Consider the following 15,034-nt stretch of genomic DNA (forward strand, 5'->3'; position numbering starts at 1 on the left):
TTTTGAAAAGTGTAATGCCAGAAAACAACAAAAATCCATGTTTTGCAGGGGGGCCATATAAAGTTCAACTTTCCATTGAGTCAGTCTTCTGAATGGGTCCCATATATTGATAATGAAGGGTGATTTTTTACAGTTATGTATCTTTAATTTTTTTAAACATGCTTTCCTAAAAATAATAAAATAGAAGGTTTGGAAATGTTACAGCACTTGGTATATGTTCTATATAAAACCAGATTACTCATAGCATTACTTTTCCTTTAGAGTGTTTCTGTATGCCACATAATTGATTTATATATACACATCATTATAGCTGCTTTATGCTACTGCTGTGGAATGCCTATTTCCATTTTAATATATTCAAAGATATCTCGAGAGGTCAGTTTCACTTGTGTCAAAATTATTCATTAGATTTATTCTGTAATAAATAAAATAAGCAATGGAAGTGCTAACAAGTGTATTTCCCATTTCATTTGGTGTTTTGATTGAACTCATAAATGTGATGGGTTTTCATTTGCAAAGAATGTCAAGGATCACTGGTTTACATTTCTTCTAATAAACTGTAGTGTTGGAAAGAATTATGAAGGTCAAATTTTAAACATGAATTGCTAACAGTTCAAGTGAATATCATTCTATTTTAAAACACACTGGACTGAAACCTAATCAAGACTCTTTTTTTTACTCTTTTAGTTAGGTATTCATGGATATGCATTTGCAATAACAAACAATGGATATATTCTGACTCATCCAGAACTAAGGCCTTTGGTAAGTAAAATTATTTAAGTTTATATTTATAGAATATACATATGTTTTGTACTACACCTGAATTAATTACATATCTAAGCTATGTGTTATTTCTACACAGTAAGAATTTCTTTGAATATAAATAGCTTCACAGATACAAGTAAACTAGCATTTGCATTGCACTTCAAACGTATCATATGGAATTGTATCGGAGAGCAGCAAAAATCTTTGCAAAATATTTTTTGAATAAAAACTCCTTTTTCTGTATTGCCTTTATATTTCTTCTTAATCTTAATGAAATTAATGCTTATGGCATTTTTTTTCTGAATTATTCTTCTTTCTTGCCATGTATCATCCATGTGTCACAGAAAAGCTACTCTACAGAGTTTTGACCATAGTGGTTTGGTGCGTTTATTATGAATACAATTCATAAGAAAGATTTTTATATAGATATGGAATATAAATCATATATATGTGGATAAAAACATTTTCATTTTATGTTCTGCCAAGCTTGAAACTGTCATTGTTTATATGATAACTAGACAAAAGGCTAGAACTTAGTGATGTCTGAGTGCTGAAGATTCAGTAGCAGCAGTAGCCAGATTCTGAGAATTTCTTCTTGAAAAGCAGTTGATAATTGTGTCAGTGCAGAATGAAATTTAAGGCATAATCAAATATTTGAACAGTCATTTTCAGTTTCTGATGCTCTGGGAAGTACAGGAGGATATACTTTGATACTGAGTTAGTGTGTGTTAGGATCAAGCAAAGTACTGGCAAACAGAGCATGCAGAAATAGTGAAAGATTCTTAGGCAACATTATTTGCCAAGGGATTGTGGTGTCCAGGGTGCCAGCATGCATAGGTGAGATTGGTGGAGACAAACAGGAACACTGGAAAATGACATGTAAAGAAGGACCAGACAGTTTGTAAAATAACTGGCAATGTTTTTGGTGTGGAGAAGGGTGTAAACAAAATTATACAGTCTCCTTTTAGAAAATGTAGTCTTGTCACAGAACAAGAGGAGGTTGCCAAAGTCTCTGTTACTCAAATGTAGCTAGTCTCACTTCCATTATAATGGCACTATTAAACAAATATACATAGCACTCTAATGCATTTAGTCTTTGCTAATCATCAAAATAATTACAGTAACATGGTGTATTAATTACATAACGATGGTCTAAAAATTATAGCTACAAACAGTTCAATGACTGATTCACCATGATATGTGCTTATGGTGATTTCCACTTTAACAAGACCTGCAGAAGTGAATCTCAGTTGTACCAGTGAAAAAAAAATTAACAATTACGAATACGATATAAAATCTCAACTCTCTAGTTGCTATTATTTAGCTGGGCTTGATTATAACATCATATCAGTCACTGATGGCATCAGTACAGCTGCAAAGGTCTGGGACTGGGTACTTATAGGTAGCCTGCAACAAGTTCTGCTGTAGTGTGCTAGTAGCCAGATAGGTACTAAATTGTGTCTAATGAAAAAAGGACAAGTTTGTGCCAAAAAGAACTGGAATAGACTGAGTCAATGTGCTTAGTTAGGACACCGATGTTGGAAGACACTAATGACATTCTCATTTCATGTGGTGCTGCATTTAGTAAGGTTCCACTGTTATACTCAGTAGCAGTGCTACCATGTTCATTGGTCCAATTGATAAGGACAGCTTACTTATTTATTCATCTATTTAACATTTGTCATGAAATATTACTGTGCATGAGATTACATGACCTTGGAAAAGGGACATGCTTTTTCCCCTGAAAGTATGCAGTGAAAACCCCTAGTGTAAGAGGTGCAGAGTGGCTTTTTTAATTGTTTACTTTTATGTATACATTAAGTTTCTCATCATTGGTTCATAGGTTGGTACTAAGCTATCGGACCTAGGGCCTATACAAGCCTAGCCATAACAATTCCCTGGCTATTTCTTCCCACAGTATTTACTTCCCTGGACCCCTGTCTAGCAGGGTGACTGATGTGATCCCTGGGATCCCCGGGGTGAATTTCCTATCTCCCATCCAATCGTCAAGGTTCCTTTTGAAGAGGGCCAAAGAGGCGCTCTGCTTCACATGTATGGGCAGTCTATTCCAGAGTCTGGGGAGTCTCTGGGTCAGGAACCTATCCCTCCAGAATGTTTTGTTCATTGTGATGACAAGGTTTAGATCCCTGGAGCATGTGGCTCTGAGGGATTGGGATTCCTTTAAGTGTACATGTCCAGCAGCTCTGGGTTTGACATGACCTTGTAACTTAAGCAGAGATCACCTCTGAGTAGACGTTAAGAGTACAGCTGGAGTTTTTTTAGATGGTCAGCATAGGGCATCTGCTGTAGGCCTGTGATTCTTTTAGTGAGGTATTCCTGCGGTCTTTCCAGTTGTTGCAGATGCCTTGAGAGATACATACCAAACGGGGCGTTGTATTCTATAATGGGTCTAATGAGGGATGAGTACAGTGGGACAATGACCTCCTTTTTTCTGGATGAAAAGCTCTTAGTGATGAGGGGTCTGTTGACTTCATTAAGCTTAAGAGATGAATGTCAGACTATGTCCAGGGTCATAGAGATAAAGAGAAAGACATTTTTAAAACAGAGAATAGAAAAATGATCAAGTGCATAACTATAACACGTGGGAGAGAAAGAGTAATGAAAATTGAAATACCATAACAAGAAGGTATTGATAAAAGGATGATGTAAGATAATTTAAACAGTTAAAAAAACACATTTCAGACAGTATACAGCTGGCTAATGAATGCCCTGAGCAGTTCAAAGAGGTGGCCAACAGAAAATACAGCAGCACGTGCAACAGACACTGGGAGTTAAAGAGCTGAAAAAGAGAAGGGGCTTTAATACAGACGTTTCATTCAACACACAGCTAGAATCATTAAGATCTAAGTCTTATTGCAGTGTTGTGATTGAATGTTGATGCATGAAATGCCAAGTGCTGAAAAGCCAAAAAAAAAAAAAAAAGATTGAAAACCTGGAGAAGAGCAAATCTCAAAAATCACTCTTTTCCTTAAAACTTCCTTTTGTGGAGAGAAGGCAAGCCCCCCCTCCCTGCACACCCCTCATGTGAGAGGCAAACCCCTGTCCTTATATATACCATCTCTGAGACTGCCATATCTTTGAGAAAAGGGAATATCCCCAGAGATGGCATCTTGGTCTTAGTATATACAAGACTACTCTTTTGGCCATTGAGTCTCTGCATTTCAGGACTCGATCTAGCCATTGCTGACATTTGAAAAGGTTACTTCTTATCAAAGTCTGTGAATCAAGAAGATATTTTACTTTATATTCTTTCTTAATAGGCTTGGCAGACACAAGAGATCAACCATTATATTCAACCATTAGTTTCTAGAAACATGGTATTTTTCAAGCATTCATTGTTTTGAAAGGCTTACATAACATTTTGACTACATCTCAAAGTATATTTACAGTAAGTTATAGTGTAAGGTGTGCTGCAATGACAGGTGAAACAGCTTACTTGGGATGGTGTTGAAAGAGAGAAACACAGAGACTGTGTGTGTGTGTGTTTGTGTGTGTGCGTGTGTGTGTGTGTGTGTGTGTGCATGCTTGAGTGTGCGTGTGTCTGTGTGTGTTGTCTGTGTGCATGCTTGAGTGTGTGTGTGTGTGTGTTTGTGAAAGAGAGAGAGAGAGAGAGAGAGACAGACCAGTATAGTGAGCACTGTAACTAGTCTTTGGATGTGGAGCAGAAGATAAACTCAGTAGATAGGAGAAGCATGGAATCTAGAAGGGTTAGAAAAAAGCAGAGTGGTTGTATGGTCTTAGCTAAACAGGAAGAAAATGCACTACAGAGGCATTGTGAGAATAACGGTTTATGAAAAAAGGCAGAAGCTGGTAGCAGATGGGGGATTCTTGGAGCAGACAGCAGCTGTTTAATAAAGATCAGCTTAACTTAATTATTTGAGGAAACTGCTGGCCCTGATTAGTAAAGCCCATTAGGGTGATGCAACCACTGAATCAAGGTGTTAGGGATAGGGAAACCAGAACATTCAACTTAACAATATGTGCGGAGAAGAGTGTTTGGAAGTAAAACTCAATTAATCTAAATTTGCACTTTTTTCTTTGAGAATGCAATATCTTCAGACAGTATCTGGTGTGCAATTTGTGCTTCAAGTAATCTTTGCAGTTGAACTTGTAGATTTCATTCTGTTAATAGTTGGTTGTGAAATATATCCACCCATCTTTGCCTGTTCTAAAATGCTTGTCCAGGTGATGGTCATGGTAAAAGCAAGCCAAGCAGACTTTTCTGTCCACAATACTTTCCACCTCATCCTATGGGATCTGAATCCATTCCCATTTGAGTTGAAATACATAATCCCTCCCATGAGACATGCAACTAGCACAGCTGATGGGGTGGAGACCTTAGCACATGTCTAGGACATGATGGGTAGATGGAAAACAATTTGATACATCATCCTAAAACTCTTAACTGAATAGAAGAGACACTGCACAGCCTCAGATGAGTTTTGTGTATATTGTCACTAGTCAAACTGCAGACACAATGCTTGTTCTCGAAGATGTGGTCTAAAGCATGTACAGAAAAAGTCCTTAGAACTTGTACCATAAGACCTTTTGGTACATGGTTAATGCCTTGTTTATGTCTATAAAATATATGTGTATATGCTTGCAGAATCCCATGATCTTATGCAGTATCAATAAAAGGCCAAAGGCTTCGTCCATTACTCATTGATCACTAAGACGTCCATAAGTCTATTGAATCTGATGCTCAGCTGTTAGACATTATCTCTTTTTCATCATGCTGTTATAAGATGTCTCAATGATGGTGAGGAAAACGATCCCTTTGTAACTGGAGCACATGTCCTTGTGGCTGTTTTTGAAAATGAGGATTGTTACCCCTTTTTACCAATTTTGAAGCGACATCATCACCTTCTGTACAACAGTAAATAGGCACAAGAGGTAGCTACTTGTGTTTGATGCTGGAAGATTAGAAGACTTTGCTTCTACTGATATATCAAGAGCTTGGATTCATTTCTTTCCATACTGACTGTAGTACGGCATACAGAGCTGCAGCACTGCTTGCGATATAATTCTCACCACCCATCAAATGAGATAATGGACCAAGCTCCCATCTGCATCAGTTGGCTACTTGTAACTAAAGTACATGTAAAAGATCCTATGCCACTTATCCAGAAAGATAATTTTTTATTAAAACCATGGAAATATAAGGTCTTGAAAGAAATGCAAGCTCCTATCACATAACTTATAACTGTCATTTCATGTGGTACTATATACTGCATTGAATATAATTAGCAATATCACTAATGCTCCGCTTCTTAATAGCAACATTTTCATAACACACCATCCAAATGCATGTAACTGTAACTTCAAGGTTACTTCCTGTACATCATCATTATTCTGAATTATTTGTGTCCTTTTATGCTACATTCATTTTTTTCAAAATTTTTCATAACTACTTATCCTTTACATTCTAAAAGTGCATGAGACAATGTTTTCTTAATTTATAGGTTCATAGGTTGGTACTAGGCTAACGGCAATTGAGCTCCAAGAAGCAACCAGAACAGCACTGAGCAACACGAATTTTTGACCTAGGTTTCGTCTTTAATCCGACTTCATCAGAACACAAGTTAAGAATGATAAAAAATTCCTTATATACACCTTAAAATGACATCATCACCAATCAACAGAAAATTACTTAATACAATGGTTAACACACCTAAATTAAAAGGCCAGCATACATCAGAAGGAGAACATAACTAAACACCATTACAAACACCAATATGTCTTATCTTCCCTATTTTTGGTATATTATATGTACAATTCCATTTTATTGACACTTGACAGTTAAATAAAAAACAGATACTTCATTACCCCAATATGTTTTTTAGCTTTAAAACAGGCATTATAGAAATGCAATCATTGATTCCAGGAAATTCCTGTGCATTGAATAACAGCTGCCATCTCATCTCAGCTATATCCAAATGCACATCTAATTTCCTACCTAATTTGTCCACTGTAATTTGTTGTAAAACACTAAACATAAATTGATGCCCACTATTACTGTCTATGTGTCTATACAGGGCATTAGTCTTCTTTCTTAGCCTTATGTCCGACTGATGTTCAATAATGCGGTCCCTTAATGCCCTGCAGGTCTTTCCTATATAAAAAGCAGGACATTGTATGCAGGTGGCCACATAAACATTTGTTGAGTAACAATCAAAATGGGCTTCTACTTTAACATTTATTCCAGCTAATGTGAATCGAGCCCCCGTAGCTTTGATTAAGTGACATACACTACATCTACCACACTTATAATTGCCTTTGTTCCTACCAGTAAATGTTTGTGTGGTATCACTTTTCTCCAATAGTTGTTTAAAGGAAACTCCTTTCCTATATACACACTTAGGCGCTCCCCCTAACTTTCGACTAACCATATGGTCTATTCTAAGAATTTTCCAATTATTGACAATAATGTCAACAACAAAGGGAGCGTCAAATGAAAAAGTAGTTATAAAATATAATGCTTGCTCACTATCAGACAGTTGGTCACTCCCATCATTGCCGAGGCTAATTTCATGCATAGTTACTGTACTACCCCTAACGTTATGTAGTCCAAATCCCTGCTTTTCACTTAAAAGAGCCCAGTAGACACCCTTAGTCCTTCAAAAATTTACTTATAAAACAGGTCTTACTACGTTTTCCGTCGACTATTGGTCTGAATGCCAGGTTATTCAATCCCTTATGAATCTTTGGTACTCCAAATATCCGACTCATAACTGGGTGATCATTAACTAGGTACCTAAACTCTTCCTCATTAATATGCCCCTGCCAAAGGAGATCCTCAATGTTCAAAGTAACTTTTCTAAAGGCCATATTTACCTCATTAAGACTAACTTCTTCATATGTATCCGTGGCTAATAACCACTTGATGCTGTTTATATAATCCATTCTGTCTATCAGCACCAATCCATTACCTTTATCAGGCTTCATTATTCTTATTAAAGGGTCATTTATTAAGCTATCCAATAGTTCATGCTCAGTAGTGGTCAAATTATCATTAGAATTAAATATTTTTCTAGATTGAGAATTTGTTGCCAGCCTATAGTGTTCCCTAATGTCCCATTCACATATTTTCTCATATGCATTAGTTACACTATTAGTCGGAGGCATATACCTACTTGGCTTTTTCAGGGGCAATTCACCCGGGTTATACCCAACCCTTTCAAACAATAATCTTAAATTCATCTTTCTTACCAACATTTTTAAGTCAACCAAGGTGTTAGTTAGGCCCCCCCGAGCTAATGGGACAAATGTTAAGCCCTTTGCCAATAAATCGGCATGCTGCTCACCAATAACCTTAGTGGAATAATTATATATTTTAAAATCCTTATAAGTATTAACTATAATATCAGGGCTGCTAGGTCCATTTTGCGTCATTAATGCAGGATTTCCTTGCAAAACTTGAATTAAATCTTCAATTGCACAATCTGTATTATATTCGCGTGCACTTTGTGAAGGTGTGTCATTACCCTGCCTATTTGTACCTTCATCAGTGTGTACATATTCACTAACTTCCCCAAAGAAAGTTGGGAAAGTATGTAAGCTTATATTACTAAGGGAACCACTCTCCACTTCCATAATAGATGATGCATTGTCCGCTAAGCAATCTATATCAAAATTATTAGCTTGGTATGTTCTTTCATAAGCTTGGTCAAATTCACTTTGTTCCAGATTTAGTGGACTCAAAATCGAATCCGCTACACCAAGCTTATCTGAAATGAGTATAATATCAGGATTTTCCACTGTTAATACTCCTGCAATACCGATGTTACCATAGACATGTGCTGACCTACTGTCTATACCTACTTGCCCCATAACATTAGCATCCACTCCCTCAAGCGTTAAGTTGAAATTTGTACCAAACAAGTCAGAAAAAATGTCATCACTTGTCCTTACAACCTTATTGTGTGTACATTGTATACAAAATTTACAATTGCAAGCTTTATCAACTTTCTCAATAACAAAAGAGCAATTTTCGTCACAATCTAAATGTCCAGAATCACACTCGGTTTCGTGATGAACCAAATGTTCATTTATTTTGTCAATAGACGTTAAATCAAAGTCCGAAGTGGCACCCGCCCTAGGATAACAAAAAATGTTTGAAGAATCATACTCGCATCCAAAATCACGGGCCACTGATGTAAAGTGCGCTATTGGCATTACAACTTGTTCGTTAAAGGAAGTATCTTCATTAACATCAACGGTACCGCAAGACTGCTTGTTACTTTCAAGCAACTGCCAACTATTATTGCAGCGTGAGCTCAATTCACTGCTTCCACTAGCATGACATGACAAAGCTTGAACGCCTAAGGGCAGTTTATTAATGTTATTGCTTGTGAAATTAAACGTATTAGTCAATGGACTTACTACATTTGATATGGCCAACTCTCTATTAGCTGTTAAGTTGTTACATTTAGCGGGTACGCTCACATTAAAGTAGCCGAAAGAATCAGTTTTAGTTAATAGAAGCGAACACTGATCAGTTTGTTCAATTTGTTTGGGCTCACCTGCAGTTTTGGATACGCTCTCGATTGTTGTGCGTTTCAACGGATCCGGTTGCTCCTGCCGCTTGTGTTGGTTAGATACTTTGGTTTTGCCCCTTGCCTGCTGTAATCGACAGATCTGCTTTCCTCATGTTGTTGATGGTTCCGCCCCCTTATCCTCTCTGACCTCCTTGGTTCTGCTACTAAAGGGAATTCGTCCCTTTCCTGCTCGTCATTTATGTTCACCTCCACAGACTCCACTTCCTGTTCTCTATTAAAGTGCATTTTACTTAAAGGGACCATGCCATAGCAATTTCCTTCAGACATAGGAAATACTATATTACGCCTGTACTCATTGCTGTCTCTTTCGATTTTTTTGGCTTTCCTTCTAAAGATATTCTCACATTGGTTATCTATTTCTGCCAACAAGTTGTTATAGTTGGTCAAATAATGTTCAAAATTCAAGTCTGCTGTGATGGATTCATTCCTCGTTTCTAAGTCAGACAAGAGAGTGGCTATTTTTTCATCATTGTATTTCACAATAATAGTTAAGAGTTCAAGTCCCATTTTGTTATACAATTCATGTACTTCATCCAACATTTGCTTATTGTTATTAATCCCATTGAGATACTTCCACACTCGCAAACCTTTAGGTACATAGCCACATTCAATATTTTTCTGCAGGTATTCATTTTCTATTTGCAACTTTTTGAAAATGAATAACTTTTTCTCAAAGTCATTTAACTGCTGTGCCATGGTTTTGAATTCATGTTTATCCACATTTGTATCAGTACTAGCCATTCTCACATTTCTTTGAAAATTAAATGAATTAGACTTCCACCTGTTTGCATCAAATTCAGCTTCTAGATTGTTACCTTCTGGCTTTCTCAAAGGTAAACGATTCGTAGACCTCACTCCAGTATTCACTTCAGAAGAGCTACGACCTTCTCCAACTACTGTTGCAAATTCCCTTTTTCTTTTAACATTAAGGCACTCATTGTTAACATTCTTCTCCTTCTGCTGGTCTTCTACCAAGGTTTGAATCTGCTTAGAATGTTCAAGTAATTTCTGGTTAATAGCTTCCATTAAGCTCAAATTGTCTGGTCCAACACCACCACTTTCCATACTACAATGCACAGAACAAGACCAAAAACAAATATAAACCAGCAATTGAGCTCCAAGAAGCAACCAGAACAGCACTGAGCAACACGAATTTTTGACCTAGGTTTCGTCTTTAATCCGACTTCATCAGAACACAAGTTAAGAATGATAAAAAATTCCTTATATACACCTTAAAATGACATCATCACCAATCAACAGAAAATTACTTAATACAATGGTTAACACACCTAAATTAAAAGGCCAGCATACATCAGAAGGAGAACATAACTAAACACCATTACAAACACCAATATGTCTTATCTTCCCTATTTTTGGTATATTATATATGTTTACATTCTTAACTTGTGTTCTGATGAAGTCGGATTAAAGACGAAACCTAGGTCAAAAATTTGTGTTGCTCAGTGCTGTTCTGGTTGCTTCTTGGAGCTCAACTGCTGGTTTATATTTGTTTTTGGTCTTGTTCTGTGCATTGTGGTATGGAAAGTGGTGGTGTTGGACCAGACATTTTGAGCTTATTGGAAGCTATTAACCAGAAATTACTTGAACATTCTAAGCAGATTCAAACCTTGGTAGAAGGCCAGCAGAATTAGAAGAATGTTAACAATGAGTGCCTTAATGTTAAAAGAAAAAGGGAATTTGCAACAGTAGTTGGAGAAGGTCGTAGCTCTTCTGAAGTGAATACTGGAGTGAGGTCTACGAATCCTTTACCTTTGAGAAAGCCAGAAGGTAACAATCTAGAAGCTGAATTTGATGCAAACAGGTGGAAGTCTAATTCATTTAATTTTCAAAGAAATGTGAGAATGGCTAGTACTGATACAAATGTGGAGAAACATGAATTCAAAACCATGGCACAGCAGTTAAATGACTTTGAGAAAAAGTTATTCATTTTCAAAAAGTTGCAAATAGAAAATGAATACCTGCAGAAAAATATTGAATGTGGCTATGTACCTAAAGGTTTGCGAGTGTGGAAGTATCCCAATGGGATTAATAACAATAAGCAAATGTTGGATGAAGTACATGAATTGTATAACAAAATGGGACTTGAACTCTTAACTATTATTGTGAAATACAATGATGAAAAAATAGCCACTCTCTTGTCTGACTTAGAAACGATGAATGAATCCATCACAGCAGACTTGAATTTTGAACATTATTTGACCAACTATAACAACTTGTTGGCAGAAATAGATAACCAATGTGAGAATATCTTTAGAAGGAAAGCCAAAAAAATCGAAAGAGACAGCAATGAGTACAGGCGTAATATAGTATTTCCTATGTCTGAAGGAAATTGCTCTGGCATGGTCCCTTTAAGTAAAATGCACTTTAATAGAGAACAGGAAGTGGAGTCTGTGGAGGTGAACATAAATGACGAGCAGGAAAGGGACAAATTCCCTTTAGTAGCAGAACCAAGGAGGTCGGAGAGGATAAGGGGGCGGAACCATCAACAACACGAGGAAAGCAGATCTGTCGATTACAGCAGGCAAGGGGCAAAACCAAAGTATCTAACCAACACAAGCGGCAGGAGCAACCGGATCCGTTGAAACGCACAACAATCGAGAGCATATCCAAAACTGCAGGTGAGCCCAAACAAATTGAACAAACTGATCAGTGTTCGCTTCTATTAACTAAAACTGATTCTTTCGGCTACTTTAATGTGAGTGTACCCGCTAAATGTAACAACTTAACATCTAATAGAGAGTTGGCCATATCAAATGTAGTAAGTCCATTGACTAATACGTTTAATTTCACAAGCAATAACATTAATAAACTGCCCTTAGGCGTTCAAGCTTTGTCATGTCATGCTAGTGGAAGCAGTGAATTGAGCTCACGCTGCAATAATAGTCGGCAGTTGCTTGAAAGTAACAAGTAGTCTTGCGGTACCGTTGATGTTAATGAAGATACTTCCTTTAACGAACAAGTTGTAATGCCAATAGCGCACTTTACATCAGTGGCCCGTGATTTTGGATGCGAGTATGATTCTTCAAACATTTTTGGTATCCTAGGGCGGGTGCCACTTCGGACTTTGATTTAACGTCTATTGACAAAATAAATGAACATTTGGTTCATCACGAAACCGAGTGTGATTCTGGACATTTAGATTGTGACGAAAATTGCTCTTTTGTTATTGAGAAAGTTGATAAAGCTTGCAATTGTAAATTTTGTATACAATGTACACACAATAAGGTTGTAAGGACAAGTGATGACATTTTTTCTGACTTGTTTGGTACAAATTTCAACTTAACGCTTGAGGGAGTGGATGCTAATGTTATGGGGCAAGTAGGTATAGACAGTAGGTCAGCACATGTCTATTGCAGGAGTATTAACAGTGGAAAATCCTGATATTATACTCATTTCAGATAAGCTTGGTGTAGCGGATTCGATTTTGAGTCCACTAAATCCGGAACAAAGTGAATTTGACCAAGCTTATGAAAGAACATACCAAGCTAATAATTTTGATATAGATTGCTTAGCGGACAATGCATCATCTATTATGGAAGTGGAGAGTGGTTCCCTTAGTAATATAAGCTTACATACTTTCCCAACTTTCTTTGGGGAAGTTAGTGAATATGTACACACTGATGAAGGTACAAATAGGCAGGGTAATGACACACCTTCACAAAGTGCAATATAATACAGATTGTGCAATTGAAGATTTAATTCAAGTTTTGCAAGGAAATCCTGCATTGATGACGCAAAATGGACCTAGCAGCCCTGATATTATAATTAATACTTATAAGGATTTTAAAATATATAATTATTCCACTAAGGTTATTGGTGAGCAGCATGCCGATTTATTGGCAAAGGGCTTAACATTTGTCCCATTAGCTCGGGGGGGGCTAACTAACACCTTGGTTGACTTAAAAATGTTGGTAAGAAAGATGAATTTAAGATTATTGTTTGAAAGGGTTGGGTATAACCCGGGTGAATTGCCCCTGAAAAAGCCAAGTAGGTATATGCCTCCGACTAATAGTGTAACTAATGCATATGAGAAAATATGCGAATGGAACATTAGGGAACACTATAGGCTGGCAACAAATTCTCAATCTAGAAAAATATTTAATTCTAATGATAATTTGACCGCTACTGAGCATGAACTATTGGATAGCTTAATAAATGACCCTTTAATAAGAATAATGAAGCCTGATAAAGGTAATGGATTGGTGCTGATAGACAGAATGGATTATATAAACAGCATCAAGTGGTTATTAGCCACGGATACATATGAAGAAGTTAGTCTTAATGAGTAAATATGGCCTTTAGAAAAGTTACTTTGAACATTGAGGATCTCCTTTGGCAGGGGCATATTAATGAGGAAGAGTTTAGGTACCTAGTTAATGATCACCCAGTTGTGAGTCGGATATTTGGAGTACCAAAGATTCATAAGGGATTGAATAACCTGGCATTCAGACCAATAGTCGACGGAAAACGTAGTAAGACCTGTTTTATAAGTAAATTTTTGAAGGACTAAGGGTGTCTACTGGGCTCTTTTAAGTGAAAAGCAGGGATTTGGACTACATAACGTTAGGGGTAGTACAGTAACTATGCGTGAAATTAGCCTCGGCAAAGATGGGAGTGACCAACTGTCTGATAGTGAGCAAGCATTATATTTTATAACTACTTTTTCATTTGATGCTCCCTTTGTTGTTGACATTATTGTCAATAATTGGAAAATTCTTAGAATAGACCATATGGTTAGTCGAAAGTTAGGGGGAGCGCCTAAGTGTGTATATAGGAAAGGAGTTTCCTTTAAACAACTATTGGAGAAAAGTGATACCACACAAACATTTACTGGTAGGAACAAAGGCAATTATAAGTGTGGTAGATGTAGTGTATGTCACTTAATCAAAGCTACGGGGGCTCGATTCACATTAGCTGGAATAAATGTTAAAGTAGAAGCCCATTTTGATTGTTACTCAACAAATGTTGTTTATGTGGCCACCTGCATACAATGTCCTGCTTTTTATATAGGAAAGACCTGCAGGGCATTAAGGGACCGCATTATTGAACATCAGTCGGACATAAGGCTAAGAAAGAAGACTAATGCCCTGTATAGACACATAGACAGTAATAGTGGGCATCAATTTATGTTTAGTGTTTTACAACAAATTACAGTGGACAAATTAGGTAGGAAATTAGATGTGTATTTGGATATAGCTGAGATGAGATGGCAGCTGTTATTCAATGCACAGGAATTTCCTGGAATCAATGATTGCATTTCTATAATGCCTGTTTTAAAGCTAAAAAACATATTGGGGTAATGTAGTATCTGTTTTTTATTTAACTGTCAAGTGTCAATAAAATGGAATTGTATGTATAATATACCAAAAATAGGGAAGATAAGACATATTGGTGTTTGTAATGGTGTTTAGTTATGTTCTCCTTCTGATGTATGCTGGCCTTTTAATTTAGGTGTGTTAACCATTGTATTAAGTAATTTTCTGTTGATTGGTGATGATGTCATTTTAAGGTGTATATAAGGAATTTTTTATCATTCTTAACTTGTGTTCTGATGAAGTCGGATTAAAGACGAAACCTAGGTCAAAATTCGTGTTGCTCAGTGCTGTTCTGGTTGCTTCTTGGAGCTCAATTGCTGGTTTATATTTGTTTTTGGTCTTGTTCTGTGCATT

General features: G+C 36.8%; 1 protein-coding gene across 1 annotated transcript in view; it reads left to right on the forward strand.

The window, feature by feature from the left end:
* The window catches only part of CACNA2D3 (calcium voltage-gated channel auxiliary subunit alpha2delta 3), a 2,619,084-nt gene that overhangs the window by 865,976 nt on the left and 1,738,074 nt on the right, over positions 1-15,034 (forward strand). Inside the window, exon 9 of the mRNA XM_044078472.1 lies at positions 688-762. Coding sequence (XP_043934407.1) covers positions 688-762 — 75 coding nt within the window. The remainder of the gene's footprint in view (positions 1-687; positions 763-15,034) is intronic.

The sequence above is a fragment of the Protopterus annectens genome, chromosome 7.part1 (assembly GCF_019279795.1).
Source record: "Protopterus annectens isolate FY-2018-M chromosome 7.part1, PAN1.0, whole genome shotgun sequence".
NCBI lineage: Eukaryota > Metazoa > Chordata > Ceratodontiformes > Protopteridae > Protopterus > Protopterus annectens.